The sequence below is a fragment of the Anneissia japonica genome, unplaced genomic scaffold (assembly GCF_011630105.1).
Source record: "Anneissia japonica isolate Jap-2015-1 unplaced genomic scaffold, ASM1163010v1 scaffold287914_len43846_cov164, whole genome shotgun sequence".
Classification (NCBI taxonomy): Eukaryota; Metazoa; Echinodermata; class Crinoidea; order Comatulida; family Comatulidae; genus Anneissia; species Anneissia japonica.
The window spans coordinates 19660-37559 of record NW_022713239.1 but is presented as its reverse complement, the minus strand read 5'-3'; the positions used below and the strand labels follow the sequence as shown (position 1 = coordinate 37559).

Below are 17900 nucleotides of genomic sequence, written 5' to 3'. Positions count from 1 at the left end.
TTCACTGCGTGCCTTGAAGTTGCCTTAGTTAATCCGTTCATTCATTTTATGGATGGCGAGTCAAATGGCCAAGCAGTTAATTCATAATATCGGTGTTGGTTGGAATGGCACGTTCGCCTATGGCTCTGGAAGTGGAGCAAGTCTTCTTGCACAAGGACTATAAACCGCAGGCCCAGTGTACATAATGCTCATGTGCACTATAAAGAACCCAGTACAACTTTCGAGACAAGTAGGGGATGGCAGGGGCCATCATCCAGATGCTGAACAAGCGCTGATGAGTATTTGCATAGATTTTATTATCTCCTAAAACATGAAACAAATATTGTCCCTTGCCTGTTCAATGATCTATTTCCAGTACATGAGCTAAGAGCTTGTTGTATTTCTTTTTGACCAGTTGGATCCATTAATGAACATAATGAAGTAATTGAAACAACAGAAACAACATCTAATCCTAACATCTCAATAGGTCAGGTAAGAATGCTTGGTTATTAATTACCCATTGGAAACTGAAAGATGTGCGTGCTACATCTTTTGGGAACAGCTTTTTAAAATTTAAACCCATATAGTGCTGCAGCCAAATACTCCAAACCTTATTTGGTGGCCTAGGAGCCACCAGATAAAAATTCATGTAGATGACCAAATTACACATATATAGGTGATATCTCGTGGAATGTCAAATTGGCATTGAAGTAAAAATAAACAACAAAATAAAGAATATATTATTTTAGATTATTATTATTTCAGAAAATGAATATTTTCATACATTGTTGAAATCTTATAATTTAATAGATTACAATTTAACTGACAAAAAAATTAGGAATTGTTTATGATTTATGATACCTTAATTGTTTTACTTTATTAGAAAGTGTGCCATAATTATTCTACCAGATCCAGTTCTACTGGTAATTTACTTTTACCAAAGGCTAGAACTTAATATGGTAGAAGAAAATTTTCTTTTAGGGGTGCCAGTGCTTGAAATTGTAAAGAGTAGGTTTTTTATTGTATTTTTTTAATTCTTGGTACTTTTTTAAATTTTTAGCTTTTGTAACATTTATCTGTATTTTAACTGTATTTTACATGTACTGAATACTGGGCACTCTGGGAGAACAGTCTATGGCTGAAGATTTCACCCCCGGATAAAGAACAGATCAATAGAAAAATAAAAAATTTATGCATATTTTTGTTCTTATGCTAACAAACCACAATTTTCTGTTGATCAGAATGAGCCTGTTAAAGACATTACTTACTTGCAAACAAATTATTATGAATCGTATACGATCTTGTCAGGAGAGTATTTAGTTATTTATAGAGTAAATCAGTATTTTCCCCTTGAGGAACTGTTTTTAACACCCTCCTACTTTCGCCTTAAAGTAGGTTTTAGATACATAATAATAATAATAATAATAATAATAATAATAATAATAATAATAAATTATTCAGAATTTTCAAAAATGTCCACACTTTTCTTGGTTAGATTACTAGGCCTATGTATAATTTAAGTTATGTGTTGTTGATTTAAAAAAAAAAAATTCTTTTATTTTGTTGTTTATCTTGCTTCGATGATATATTGCCAAAAATGCAAAAGTCAAGTGACGCAGTACAAAAATCAAGCAGTGCAGTGCAAAAGTCAAGTGGCAACACAAACAGAAGTGGCAGCACAAATGTTCATGCCGCCACCTGACTTTCACGCTCTGCCACTTGAATTTTGCACTGCATCATTTGACTCACTGCGCCACTTTAGTTTTGCACTGCGCCACTTGTGTGTGTATCAGTGCAATCATTGAAGAGTTGCTTGTATGTATCTTTTGTTTGCATTTTGGCACTTTCTTTCTGTAATGCTAAAGAACACTTTTCTTACTGCACTTTTTTCACTAACAGAGCAAAGGCATGAAGGATTTACCCCATCAGTGTATCACTACCTTCACCGAGCTTCCAAATGATAAGGATTTACCCTATAATGACAACCCCAGATGCAACAACTCTGATGATGCCTGCTTTCTCCAAGATGTCTCAAGCGATAATGCCGATTCTGATAGTGATTACCGACCATCAGCTAGTAACCACAGCAGCAGTGAAGAAGAGGGTGATGATCCCAGATGCAACAGCTCCCATGATGCCGGCTTTCCTCAAGATGTCTCAAGAGATAATGCTGATTCTGACAGTGATTACGGACCATCAGCCTCTGAGTGCAGCACCAGCAAAGAAGGTGATGATGAAGACATCACCAGGAACCATGATTGGCTCATGAACATTGACACCTCTACTACTAGTATTCACAAAAAATATGTTGTGGATGTAAAATGAAATAAATGTACCAAGTACAGTTATTGTCTGTACTGTAATACACAGCAACGAAAACTTTCACGCCACTGTAAAAGACAGCATTCCAATGAGACCCTTATTGCTGAGGCCATGGCCATTCCAAAAGAGGAAGGTAAGAAAATTCGTCAAATGTGGCTACATATTCGGAACTTGGGAAACCATGAACATAACATTTCGGTACATCGAGACGAAGCTCACGATTTAATTGTTCGCAAGAGGCCGACTGACAGCAAAACATCTAATCATACAGTCGATGACTACATTCCATGTAGCGACTGTTATGGGTATTTTCATCGGAAGTCCTTGTGGATACACAAACGCACATGCCCCTTCAACCGTAAGAGCAATTATTCAAAATGCAGTCATGTAAGAGAAGGTAGAATGCTAATACCAACAAAATTTAACATTTCCCTTAATCTGAAAAAAGTGCTTCAGGGCATGAACCAGGACAAGGTGTCTCTTATTGTCAAAAACGACTGTGACATTTTGAAAGTTGGAAGAAATGTTTTGAGCAAGACTAATTCTAGCCGAAAATGTGACAAGACCAGAGAGAAGATGAGGACATCAGGTATAAAGTGCTTGATATTGCTAGAGGAATTGAATCTAACATTCAGCAAGCAAGAGATCTAGTAAAGCCATCATCATTTGATGTTGCTGTCGAATGTGCACTGATCTTATCAGGCTACGATGACGAACATCAATCCTACCATGCCTACTCTACTGCACTGAGAGTCGGTTTTGCATATATAGAGCTGGCTTCAGTGATTAAGAATGATCACATCAAGGAACAAAGTCGTGTAAAGATTGTGGAAGTGGACGAATTTTTGCATCTGATGAAGACAGAGTGGAAAGTGCATGTCACAGCAGCTGCACATCGGCAACGTCAGGAGATAGCCTGAAAATCGCCAAAACTCCTTCCACTGACAGAGGACTGCATGAAGGTAAATGCCTTCCTCAAAAAAAGTGAAGTGAGTGTCAAAGATTTGATTAGACAAAGGGGAATGACAACAGAAACATATAAAGAGCTAGCAAAAGTAGCACTCACACGGGTAATCATGTATAATCGTAGGAGACCCAAGGAGGTAGAGCTCTTAACAGTAAAGCATTACATGGAGAGAGTGACAAACAAAAGGGAAGAGCATGATGAGATCTTGTCATCTCTAACACCACCAGAGAAAGTGGCGTTAAATAGACTGTCACTTGTAATGGTGCGTGGAAAACGAGGCAGAGGGGTGCCAATTTTACTTACCCCAGAATTAAAAGAAAGTTTAGATATGTTGGCGAATTTCAACAAAGAAAAAGAATTTGTCTTTTCTCGAGTTGCTGAAGGAGCCTCTACACCGATGAGAGCCTATCGAATTGTGGCTGAAATGGCTTCAGTTGCATCACCAAAACTGAAATATCCTGAGAATATTAGATGTACCAAACTGAGAAAACATCTTGCTACCCTTTCGCAGTTACTTGACCTGTAAAAGAATGAGCTTGAACAACTCGCAAATCACATGGGGCATGATGTGACAACACACCGCGAATATTATCGTCTGCCAAATGAAACTGTCCTCCTGGCAAAAATGAGTAAGCTCCTGAACCTAGCACATAATGGAAAGACCGCAGAATTTAAGGGGAAATCGCTTCAGGATGTGACCCTTGAAGTAGATGAATCACTTCCGGAAGATTATTATGAGGACGATGAAGGTGGAGATGATTATGGAGATGATTATGATGAAGGTGGAGATGATTATGATACCAACCATGCAGATACAAGTTTGTCAGTGTCTAATACTGAGAAGAAAAAAAGTCAGTCAAATCAAAATTGTCCAGCTCAATCAGTCAGGAATGGCAAACGGTATAGACGATGGAATGGGGATCAAGAGAAATTCCTGCTTGCCCAAAAGGAAGTGCAGATTCTTTTGAAGTCCAAGAAGGTTCCAGGGAAGAGGCTGTGCCTGCTACTTTTGAAGAGAAGCAACGGTCTGCTGGAGGGAATATTGTGGAAGGACATAAAATACAAAATACACAACATGAACAACAAGACTAAAGAGAAACTTTCCAGGCAAGAACTGAAAGTGAAAACAAATTGATGTGGTGCCATCTGTTTATAAGCCTACCGAATTTTTCGATTTTTTGCAAAACGACATGCAAACTTCAATTTCCTATCATTACGTCCTGTCCTTAATGTATTTTGTGAGAGACATACATGTAATGCCTTAAGTTGGTTTTGCAACACTTTTTGAAGCTTTGAACAGTTTTTTTCTCTCAGTTTTTTCTGCCATCTGCTCATATTTGTGTTAACACTAACTTCATAGTGTATGTGGAAAATCATTGAAATTGGGGAATCATGATCAGTAGGGGTAAATATTTCGGGTTTTTTTTTTTTTTGTATTCAGCCGCATGCCCATAGCATTTGTACCCAATTTGGGCACTGAATTAGTGCAAAACCCTTCATACTTGCCACATACTTAGACCAGCATGTGCAGTTGTGCCATGAACATTCAATATTACTGATGTCTGAAATACTTTTGTTAGCGTTAAATTGTCTGAAACGTGAACAGTAGACTAACTGTTTCACGTTTCAAATATTTTGATACTTTTAAGTTCACGTTTCAAATATTTTATACTTTTAAGAGTGTTTCAGACATTCCTGGTTCATAGTATGACAGCCAAAATATTAATTGCATACTAGACCTATTTTACATATGTAGTACTTAAGTCTACTCTATGTATAACTAAGTCGCTAGGACTTAGCAGTTTAAGTTGTTATAACAAAAATTTTAAAATTTTGTACTGATAGTCAGGGTCCCAAGTGCCAAGTTATTTTTTCCATATGCAGTACAAAGTACAAATCTATGGGAATGCTTCAGTTAAGGAGCAAAGGAAGAATTCTGCTGATATTCCATGAGTGGAAATATATGTACAGTGTTTATATAAATCAGTGGTTTTGGTACAATCAAAAGTTTACAGGAAATATGCACATGTCTGAAATATTATTTTTGGTGTTAAAATGTTAAAAACATTAACAGTAGACTTATTATTTCACGTTTTAGATATTTTGAGACTAATAAAAGTGTTTCAGACATCCCTGGTTCATAGTATGACAGCAACATTTATTAATACTAGGCCTATTACTTACAGTCGAGTCTAATTATTGTATAATGAATATTAACAGGCATTGGTGTGGTGTTGTCTGTTTATACTGAATTTTTCGCTAGTCATAGCGATACTGTTAAGTCCACGTTTCAGATATTTTGATACTCTTAATTTCCCGTTTCAAATATTTGATACTTTTAAGAGTGTTTCAGACATTCCTGGTTCATAGTATGACAGCCAAAACAGTAATTGCATACTAGACCAATTTTACATATGTAGTACTTACAATCAACTCTAATTATTGTATAACCAAGTCGCTAGGACTTGGCAGATTAAGTTGTTATAACAAAGGAACTGAAAGTGAAAACAAATTGTTGTGGTGCCATCTGTTTATAAGCCTACTGAATTTTTCGATATTTTGCAAAAAAACATGCAAACTGCAATTTCCTACCATTACGTCCTGTCCATAATGTATTTTGTAAGAGACATACATGTATGTTGCCTTAGTTGGTTTTGCAACACTTTTTGGAGGTTTGAACAGTTTTTTTCTTTCTACCTCAGTTTTTTTGCCATCTGCTCATATTTGTGTTAACCACATGTGGAAAATCATTGAAATTGGGGAATCATGATCAGTAGGGGTAAAGTGTTTATATAAATTAATGGTTTACGTTTTAGATATTTTGAGACTAATAAAAGTGTTTCAGACATTCCTGGTTTCATAGCATGACAGCCAAAACATTTATTAATACTAGGCCTATTACTTACAGTCAAGTCTAATTATTGTATAATGAATATTAACAGGCGTTGATGTGGTGTTGTCTGTTTATACTCAATTTTTCGATAGTCATAGCGATACTGTCCACGTTTCTGATATTTTGATACTTTTAATTTCTCTTTTCAGATATTTTGATACTTTTAAGTTTATGTTTCAAATATTTGATACTTTTAAGAGTGTTTCAGACATTCCTGGTTCATAGTATGACAGCCAAAACATTGATTATATACTAGGCCTACCTTACATATGTAGTACTTACAATCAACTCTAATTATTGTATAACCAAGTTGTTATAACAAAGGAACTGAAAGTGAAAAAAAAGTGATGTGTGCCATCTGTTTATAAGCTTACTGACTTTTTCGATTTTTTGCAAAAAGACATGCAAACTGCAATTTCCTACCATTATGTCCTGTCCATAATGTATTTTCAGAAAGACATACATGTATATTGCCTTGTTGGTTTTGCAACACTTTTTGGAGATTTGAACAGTTTTTCTCTTTCTACCTCAGTTTTTTTGCCATCTGCTCATATTTGTGTTAACCACATGTGGAAAATCATTGAAATTGGGGAATCATGATAAATATTTCGGGGTAAATATTTCGGGGTTTTTTTTTTTTCATTTTCAGCCCCGTGCCCATAGCATTTGTACCCATTTTGGGCAATAAATTAGTGCAAATGCCTTCATACTTGGCACATACTTCGACCAGCATGTGCAGTTGTGTCATAAACATTCAATATTACTACAGTAACACTATGAACCAGGAATGTCTGAAATACTTTTGTTAGTGTTAAAATATCTGACACGTGAAAAGTAGACAATATTGATTCATGTTTCAGACATTCGTGGTTCATAGTATGACAGCCAAAGCAAGGCGAACGTCATAACCATTAGACCACAGAGGCTTCATGGTTGAACAGATTCAAATAACCGCCAGATACTCTATTATACAATAGTACGGCTGAGGGTAAAAGACATATAAATCAAGAATAGCCGTTAACACTGTTAAATTATATAAAAATCATGATTATGATTTACAAGGCAAACGTCATAACCATTAGACCACAGAGGCTTCATGGTTGAACAGATTCAAATAACCGCCAGATACACTCTAATACACAATAGTACGGCTGAGGGTAAATAATAACACATATAAATCAACCAGATTTTAGACTAAATTTGTCTACATTTTCTGCTTTTATTAATGTTAATTGGTTTAACACTACTGATCAACCAAACAGTTAACTAGTATTCTCTTACATTACCACAGAGCAAGGAAGAGAAATCCATTCGTGCAGACAGATTGATTTGTATGTATTTTGAATGCATCAAACAGACACAGAGTGGTCCAATATGATTTCCTATTAATATTGATATTAAATGTCATCTACCACAGCAAAGGTACCCCAAATATCCCCAACGGAGCATCCTGTTCCCTTTCTAGCACTACTATTGGCCCACAATCTGCACTTCATTGAGAAGGCAAATCATTAGAACTGATAAATTCAAACTGACTGCACCATCATAAACATGAGTCAAGTACTTATAGCTGTTGAAAGTCCTATATTCAATACAAAGAGTAATACAGAAAAATGTACTACTGTGCGCATATGTTTTAATTTTCTGTAAGGCACATGTATTTAGGATTTTTTGAAAATATAACCAACATACCATGATATGAAAAAAGAAAACAAAATTAAACACCTCTATCTTTTTTCCTTCTGCACACAGGAAATGATAGGAGATCCTGGGCCTCTAGAATCAGATATTGAATGTTCAAGCGAAAATGACAGATATTCTGATCATGTTTCTGAGCCAGATTTTGGTGCAAAACAAGTGAACATGGTAAACAATCTTTAAACTGCTTTTTGAGAAATTTTGATAATAAAACTATAATAAAATCAATTCAAACAAATTTTATATTAATATATATTTGAGCTGAATCTCAGGCTGAATGTAATGCCTTTTGAGAATAACATCCAGCCAAATGCTGTAAAACTGTCGGTATATGTTTTACTTTTATAACAGACACATATGTATGTAGAATTTAACAAAATTAATAAAACATCCCACCTTTCTTCCTCCTGTAAACAGGATGTGTTAGAGGATCCTAGGCATCTAGAATTAGATACCGTGGAATGTTCAAGTAATGACTTCAAAAGCTCTGATCATGTTCCTGAGTCGGACAATGTTTGCACAAAACAAGTGAACATGGTAAACAATCTTTGAACTGCTTTTTGATATATTTTGATAGTGTAATTTACAAACAATATAAAATCAGTGAGTTTAATACAATGAAATTCAGACAGTACATTCATTCAGTTTTAAGACAGTATCTGTCTTAAAACAAAAATAACATCTTCCACAATAAGGATACCAAGCATCCCCAACAGAGTGTCCATTCCCTTTCTAGAAAACTGACATTGACCCACAATCTGCACCTCATTGAGAAGGCAAAGCGTTAGCGCTGATAAGTTCATACTGTACAACTTAAATCAAATAGAGTCAGGTACTTATATCTGCTATTAAAGTCCTTGCTACATACAATACACAGAGTGTACAGACAAATGTAGTGCTGTAGGCATATGTTTAATTTTCTAACAGAACAAATTAAAAAACAAGTATAACATATACTGAATCTTGATATGAAAAAAAGTAAACAAAACACTTTTTCCTTCTGTACACAGGAAGTGTTAGGAGATTCAGATTCTTTTTCAAGCGAAGATGACAGCGACTCTGATTATGCTGTTTCTCAATGTGGTATCGATTTAGCTGATGTGCCCAACACAAACGTTTCAACATCAGAAGGGAGGGAACAATTTTCCAGCCAATCTATAACGATATTAACAACATCGAATAAAGAAAAACGTGTGTGGGATAAACCGCAATATTGTCTCTATTGTAATTTACCACAAATGAAACTACCACGCCATCTCAAATCTCAACACTATGATGAAACAAGAGTTCAGAAATGGAATGCGACTAAATGTAAAAAAGAAAAGGCAAGACAAATGACTTATCTAAGGAACTATGGTAACTTCTTACACAACTCTAAGGTACTTAAGGAGGGAAATGGTGTATTACTTGTGATTTACAGGCCATCACACTAAGTCAACCCAAATGAATTCCTTCCATGTAAGGATTGCTATGGGTTTTTTAGCAAAAATGATCTATGGAAGCATAAATGTAGTCAGAGGGAGGAAAAAAATACAGGCAAAGATACATTAAAAAGGAAGAGAAGAAATCAGCATTGTAAGCCAAGTCGGTTGATGCTACCGAGTATTCCAGGTGTGTCTCAAAGAACAAATGATATTCTCATGAAGATGACTAGTGACCATGTTTCGCGTCTTGTAAAAACCGACAGTTTAATAAAAACATTTGTTGAAAAACTTACCATGAAGCATGGACATTCTAGGGACCAAGAGAGCTACATTAGACAAAGGACAAGGGAGATTGGTAGAATGGTTCTTGAATATAGATTATTGACCAATGAAAAGAATGCTATGCTAGCTGGCCTAATTTGCCCATCAAAATTTATTGATGTGACACGTGCAACTAAGCGTGCAGCTGGATTTAATGAAGACACCAACTTGTATAATACTCCAAGCCTTGCCTTGAAGATAGGGCATAGTATCAAAGACTGTACTGAAATTCTAAGAGGCGAGGCTCTGATGTCAGGTGATGAGTTTTTGGAGAAGAAGTGCACGTCATTCTTATCCTTATACTCCTTGCACTGGGCCGACAAAGTGAGTCACCATGCTCTTCGCAGTCTTCATGAAAGCAGAAGAAACAACCCCAAACTCCTCCCCCTAACAGATGATGTTGTTAAACTTTCTAGGCATCTGAAGGAGGAAATTCAAGTCAGGCAACATGGGCTGCAGAAAGCAAAAGGTCACAATGTAAAAAGAGCTTGGAAATTGTTTGCAGAAGCATTGCTCACTCAAGTTGTAGTTTTCAACAGAAAACGGCCAGGTGAGGTCTCAAAGATGACACTGTCCGATCTAATGAAATGTTCAAGTGGTGAAGAGAACATACTTGATGGAGCATTGTCTGAATGGGAAAAGGCATTATGTAGAGTACTTTGGAGAGTTGAGATAATTGGAAAGCGGTCGAGAACTGTTCCTGTTCTACTGACGTCAGAAATGAAATATGCTATGGAATTCTTAACATCAAAGCGACTGGCAGCTGGTATTACAGATAGCAACAAATATGTTTTTGCTCTGTCAGGAGAAGGCCACTTAAGAGCCTGTGATGCTATTCGCGAAATTTCAACTCAGTGTGGAGCAAAGCATCCTGAGTATCTGCGAGCAACGCGCCTAAGAAAACAGATCGCTACAGTATCCCAAATCATGAACCTAAAAGAAAATGAATTGGATATTCTCGCTAATTTCTTGGGCCATGATATTCGCACACATAGACAATACTACAGGCTTCCTAATTCAACATTGCAGCTAGCCAAAGTTTCTAAATTACTCTTGAAAATGGAAAATGGTGACATAAAGGGACTTTCTGGTAAAAGTTTTGAAGACATAGAAGTTGATCCTAATGAAGGTATGTTGATTTAGTTATTACAACAGAAACAATATTGTAAACTCAAATGTGTTTTTTCACATACTGAACACTCCGGCAAAACATATTTTAGAAGTATGTACATTACAAAATCCAATATGTCTGTCAGTCATACTTTCATAATGAGTTAATATGAGGCTTGCCATCCCAAAACCAGCATCAGTGACTAAAAAATGAAAATTGACTTTTCATTATACTCTTATTCTGCATATTATAAAATTTAAAACTATGGTTTATTTACTTAAATTGATAAACTATTGCCAAAGTTATGAAAGTATTATGGCATTTTGTACTTCAGTAAACAGCACTGACACATTCTATGTCAATTACTCAGTTTAACAAGTAGCGACTGTATGCTGGTTTTTGAATGGCAAGCCTCATAGTGTGTTATATTTGCTAATTTATCTCTATTTTCATCAAAACTGTTTAATTTTTTCTTCTATTTTAGATTTTAACAATGCAGAAGATTCATATTCTGAAGATGATTGCATTGTTGAAGAAGGTAAGATCAATGTAATTGGAGGTGTTTAGTACAATGTGTGTAGCTTCATTCATTTTATTTATAACAACAATAATAATAACCAATATTTATACAGCGCCTAATACTTACAACCTCGAGGCGATTAACAACAACATAATAATAAAAGTAAAAGAAAAAAAAATTGCAGCGATACAAGAGGTGGTGACAGCATATTTATACAGGATACGTATTCAATGAAAGCAATAAACATTCACAATAACTAAACTAAAAATGTATACTAAACACTGATCTACCATATGGTCCTGTTTCAGAAAATTAACTACTACTGTATATAGTTACTCTTCTTTATAGATATGATATATACATTTTTTAATATGACACAAAAAATAAGACAATATAAATTGTAAACTTATGAATGTAAAATACAAATAATTGACAGTTTAAAATATAAAAGCAATAAGATAAAAAGAATATAAAATAACATACAGTAAAATTTGTAAATAGTTAAAAAATAAAATAATGTCTGTTTATATTGTAATGACTAGTTAAATTGTTTTATTAAGACAAAATAATGTACTATAAAATATAAGAAAAATTCATATAGATTACAGTTCAATTTTAGAAAATCATTAAGATATTTTACACCAATATATACTATTATAATTTTTTTTAAATATTTAATTGGTATGATAAAAGATCAATTCAAGTACCAGTAGTGATCAATCAGTGTGAATAATATATGTGTATAGTAATAGTGACAATAAACACAATTATATGCCTTTTAATATCGGGTGTCTAGAAAACTCAGACATCAGATCTCAGATCTCTGATCTGAGTTTTCTAGTTTAAAGATCTGAGGTTTCTAGTTCTAGAAAACTCAGATATCTGAGTTTTCTAGAACTAGAAAACTCAGATCAGAGATCTGAGTCTGAGTTTTCTAGACACCCTTTTAATATCAGCTATTAGGTTTGTGTAGTTATGAACATCTTCATCATTTGCAGCTTGTCCAATGCACAACTGCAAGGATTATTCCTTTACTAAGAAACATGAACATATCACCCATGTTCTCAGAAATCTACACACGCTTAAGATCAGATTCAACTCAAATCTTCAACATGACATGGCGTTGTAGATCCTCTAGTATGCAGTTTCTAGAACAAAGTAATAGGAAACATAAACATTTTTGAAAAACGATCGTTTTCATTATGGAATTCCTTACCCACTGATATCCGTTCATCTCCAAGTGTTTTCATTTTCAAGAAAAGTTTGAAGGCTTACCTTTTCTCTATCTCTCATTAAGTTTTTGACACAAATAAAGTTATGTAAATAGTTTTTCTTATAATTTTATAAGTTTTAAATGGTATGTGTATTATGCCAATGTTATAGTGCAACTGAACATTGCATTCTGCCGTGGATATTGGCGCCCTATAAATTAATATTGATGGATTGATTGAATAATATGCAATAATCAAAGAGGACATGGTTCCAAAAAGAGATTTCAGGTGAAGAAAGTCTGGACAAAAGAGGAAAAACAGGCTGTTGCAGCTCACCTAGGATCATCACTGCGCACACGGTCTCTACCAGGTAAAGCTGTTATTATGGAGCTTCTTAAAAAGGAGCCAGAGGTTTTCCATGAGAGGTCATGGCAGAACATTAAGGATTTTGTCCGCAATCAAATAAGAAAAAATGATCCCATGAGCTTTCTTAAAAAATAACTAAGACGAGCCTGTGCTAGTGCTTCAAACTTTACATGTAAGTTCAATAACTTTAAATATACAACCTGAGGTAACACTCTCAGTAACATTCATTTTCATTTATTTATTTGGAAAAATATAGTCTAGGTGTTGCATTAGCAACAAAGCTCCATAGCAAATGTGTCACCCACCCTTGTACACAGATTTGAAATAAAATGCATCATTATTGAATCATATGTTTTTTCAACTACAAACATAAAAAATGTAAATGTGAATCTAGTAGAAGCAAATTAATAATTAAACTTCCAAACCAAATTACCCAAAGTCCAGGGTTTGCCTGATGTTGTTACAGAGACAAATACACAAACATACATATACAAACAGAAAATTTAACCCTCATAGGCAAAAAGTGGTTTACATATGTATGTATATATATGTATGAATACAGTTTATCACAAAGACTATATTCCATTATGTATATATAATTTTTTAATTTGTTCTTTCAAAAAGTACATTAACATTTTAAACATCCATGGAAGCCAAAAGCTGAATTGATGATTTTATTTACAATTAATTAATTAAGTTTTTCAGAAATATGGCATATAACATATACAAAAATACTATTAACATTAACAAAATCATTAATATAAGAATTATTACATCATACATTAGGATTATAAAATGTGTAAACAATAAAAACTTTCAAAATCAAGAACTGTAAATTCAAATAAAAATTAATAGTATGATGAAAGCACCAAACAAATGGCTCCTCTCAAGGAAAAACCTGGGACATTCTCAGTGACTCAAAGGAAAATGGCAAGAGATAACAAATGATTTGAGTATTTTCCATTTTTTTTATTTATCTGTTTGGTTATGACTCAAGAAGAATATTTTTTTAAATCTGAAAGTACAGTAGAAGTCTGAAATATTCTGATCTCTTCTCATTTCATAATTTGCTTTACTCTGGGTGGAATTAATTTGGTGGAACAAGTGGGAAAGTCGTATAAAATAGACTGGCTTTAATTTGTTCCAAACTTACAGCATTATGGGTTCAAGCGATCACTGTGACACTACAATCTAAAGAGCCTTAGGTCTTGTATTGCTTCACCAAGTGCTGAGCAGCACACTCTCCTCTACACTTTCTCGTGATGACTCACCCGTATTTTGGCGAGCCCTCCATTCCAATATTGAAGGGCTTGTCTAATATAACGCTGAGATCTGCTTGTTTCAATTTACGTAGCATTAATTAAGCATTTTCTTGTTTGACCAAGTTTGATTCAATAATGATTCCCAGTCATTTTACTTTGATAACAAAGAGCAACATGTTATCAGTTGTATGTTGACGTATCTACTGTTTTCCATTCTGAACAAGAGATTATATTTGACTCTTTACTTTGAGTTGATAGGAAGTCCATAATCCAATTGCATGATTGATTGGCAAACATTCATATTAGGAAGGCAATTAAAGGCAAGCAGTTATTTTACCGGAATTGAATTTCAAATTGGGAGAACACTGTTACCTCATGTTCATAAGCGTGACCCACTGATCCCATTGGCTTGCAAAGTAGTGTGGGTTGTTTTTTCATCATAAATTAATATCTAGCCCATGGTAGTTCTTTTTTTTACCTTCTTGGCTATCATGTTCACAATTTTTCTTTTGTATCTAGAATAAATGTAGACAATTGTTTTATCATTAATTAATTAATTAATTGGTGGGTCAGGCTGACCATCAGCCCGGATTACTTACCGGATAAAGAGACCACTGACGATGAGCGAGGTTCCAGAAAAAGACCCGCGGTTTGAGTTTCGTTGAGGTAGGAGCTTATACCATGGTTAAGGTGATTTTTGACTGGACTAATACTAGTGGACCAATGTGCACTGCATGGTTGTTGTAAAATCGGCCAAGAAAAATTGCCGTCGATGGGTTTATTTTCGATGGATTTGTGTATTTTTCATTGAATATTCAGCTTGAAAATATAGACTATCCTCCCCGTCACACAGAGAAACCCCATTATACAAAAATTGAGCACATTCCCGTCAGTTGTTTTGGAGGAGATACTAGTAAAAGTGAGATATAAATCAAATATAAACATTTTACAAATCACTTGCATATGTATAATTTTTCAATGAACATTTAAAATCTCCATACTCTAGATGTCATTTTTTGGGACTTCTAATATAAATTTCTTTATAATTAATTGCTATAAAAACAAAGATAATTACTTTAGAAAATCATAATAGCATCTTTGAAAGAAATATTTATTTTCTGTTCAGTTAAAACAAAAACCAATTCAGCCTCTGAGAATAGCAAGAAAAACTGGTAAATGAAATATCACTTAAGAAAACAGATTTGTGAAATTTATATTCATTACAGATTGAAAGTGGCTATAAAGGAGATGAGTCTCCAAAAATTAATGATGAAGACAGTAATGATGAAGATTATGTGTATGAGTCTGCACAATCTAGTGAGGATGAAGGTAATTTCTTCCATTGTATTTGTTGTTGATTACAATTCTTATTACCATAGCCATGTAGAACACCAATTGGGTCATAAAAGTTTGAGAAACCACCAATCTATCTACCAATTTCACCCTGGTTATTTCCAACACATGTGCTACTACAGGTAAGTCCTAAAATGAACCCCTTAAATGCGGTACTTCGATCCCTTTAGAGAAATATTTAGGATTGAGTCCCACAAGCTGCTGTTTGAATTTTTTTAACAAATATATAATAATAACAGTGTTTTTACATCTATATTAACAGATTCAGAAGATGTCCATTCAGAGCCTTTAACATCTGAATGTTTAGATTCCAATTCTCTTGATGACAGTGATGAGGAGAAGGCAGTTTCAATGACACCACATGAAATTTGGGTGAATAATTCATCTACAAAGCCTAGTGGTAAGCGTAAATGGGACAAATATGGATACTGTCTATTTTGTAATAAGAGAAATGCGAAGTCATTGTCAACGAAAACATAGAGATGAGGTGTTAGTAGCGGAAGCAATAGCAGTGTCAAAACTAGATCCGATAAGAGGCAAGGCTTTGTGGGCAGACATAAAAAATAAAGGAAACTTTAATCACAATCTTAGAGTGCATGAAGGAAAGGCAAATGATTTAATTGTGAGAAAAAGGCCTAAACTGGGATCTGAAAAGGATGTGAATAACTATGTTCCATGTGTAGATTGCCTTGGCTACTTTAACACAGCAACGCTCTATCTACATGCTAAGAACTGCCCCAAAAAACAGTCAACTTCTAAACAGGTAAAGCATGTTAAAAGAGCTCGAATGCTTTTACCGATAAACCACAAATCTGAAAAAATAAGAGCTATTGTAAATACCATGCGATGTGGTCAATTAACACTTGTTGTTAGAGGAGATAAGGACATACTAAAAGTTGGTGAAGATACAATAGAGTGTAATTCTTCTAGAAAAGGAGATCTTGTTAGAGAAAAAATGAGGACACTTGCAAAAGTACAAGCAAGATCAATTTGTAACAAAATTGTAGTTGCCCGTGATATGGTAAAACCTCAACATTTCGACACAGTTGTTCAAGCAGCCAGAAATGTATCGGGTTATGATGAAGGGCGCGGAGAACATCAAACCTACTCCTTAGCTTTAAAAATTGGATACTGTATTGCTGATCTTGCAGTAATAGTTCGCAATCAATTGATTAAGGAGCAGGATCATAAGAAGAAACAAGAGGTAGATGCCTTCATCCAATTACGAGACACAGAATGGAGAACAAAAATCACCGCAGCAGCATTAAAGCAACGACAGACGAAAAAATGGAAGACACCAGCTATCCTGCCATTAACAGAAGACTGTATGGCATTCAATCGATTTCTGAAACAAAGAGAAAAGGATGTGAAACTTCAGGGAAATTTGGTTGAACTTGCAAAGGTAACCCTTTGCCAAGTAATAATCTTCAACAGGAGGCAACCCACAGAAGTAGAAATGATAACTGTAGAGGACTACTTAGAGAAAGCAAACCAGGAAAAAAGCATCCATGACACAATATATGAATCACTGAGCACAACGGAACGAGTTTCACTAGACAGAATGACGGTTATACAAGTTCGTGGAAAGCGGGGCAGAGGAGTGCCTGTCCTTCTGAACAATGAAATGAGGGATAGTATGGACATGCTAGCAAAGCATAACCAGCTATCTAAAGGCCAACTCAGACAGCGTCGGCCGACGCAGCCCGACCCGATTTATCGTCGGGGACAGTCTTAAGCCGTCGTGAGAAATATTAAACATGTTTAATATTCTACTACGCGACTGCCCCCGACGCACACCATCGCGTCTGCGTTCAACTCACACAGACCCGACGCGAAAACAAATCGCGTCGGGCTGCGTCGGCCGACGCTGTCTGAGTTGGCCTTAAGAAGAAATATATATTTTCAAGAGCATCAGAAGATGCCACAACGCCACTTAGGGCATCAAAAGTGATGACTGAATTGGCCCAGCAATGCCCAAACCTGAAGCATCCAGAAAACCTAAGATGTACTAAGCTGAGGAAACAATTAGCCACGCTATCTCAAATACTAGGACTGAAAAATCATGAACTTGAACAATTGGCCAACCACATGGGTCATGATGTAAGGACTCATAGGGAGTACTACAGACTACTCGTGGAAACAGTTTTGCTAACCAAGATGAGTAAGCTCTTACACATAGCAGACTCTGGTAAAATGCATGAGTTTAAAGGCAAATCACTGGAGGATATTGATGTGGCACCAGATGAGGTAGTGCCATCTCTAGATGAAGATGATGATGAAGTAGATGATGATGAGGAGATTGATGAGCAAATAAGCGAAAAGGACAATGATTACGAAGTCAAGACACCAAAAGTCATTTCCAGAAAGAAGTCAACAGCATATAATAGATGGAGCACTGGAGGAGTCATTCCTAATTAGGTATCCAACAATGAAAGCATTTCTTCAGCAGAGAAGAGTCCCTGGTAAGCTGCAC

The 17900-nt window shown here is 35.2% G+C and overlaps 2 protein-coding genes and 1 pseudogene across 2 annotated transcripts; all 3 read left to right on the top strand.

Annotated features, from left to right (window-relative positions):
* The first annotated feature begins 405 nt into the window (after positions 1-405).
* Positions 406-4875, top strand: LOC117108396 (annotated as a pseudogene).
* A 2199-nt stretch (positions 4876-7074) lies between these two features.
* On the top strand, positions 7075-11648 carry LOC117108397. The gene is made up of 4 exons (XM_033250394.1): positions 7075-8027; positions 8277-8396; positions 8870-10733; positions 11200-11648. Exons 3-4 carry the CDS (start codon positions 9452-9454, stop codon positions 11280-11282), a joined length of 1365 nt encoding a protein of 454 aa, XP_033106285.1. The 5' UTR covers positions 7075-8027; positions 8277-8396; positions 8870-9451; the 3' UTR covers positions 11283-11648.
* Positions 11649-15878: 4230 nt separating this feature from the next.
* LOC117108395 lies at positions 15879-17845 on the top strand. Its single transcript, XM_033250393.1, has 2 exons — positions 15879-17061; positions 17337-17845. The coding sequence occupies exons 1-2, from the start codon at positions 15879-15881 to the stop codon at positions 17843-17845; spliced, it is 1692 nt and encodes a 563-aa protein (XP_033106284.1).
* Positions 17846-17900: the final 55 nt, after the last annotated feature.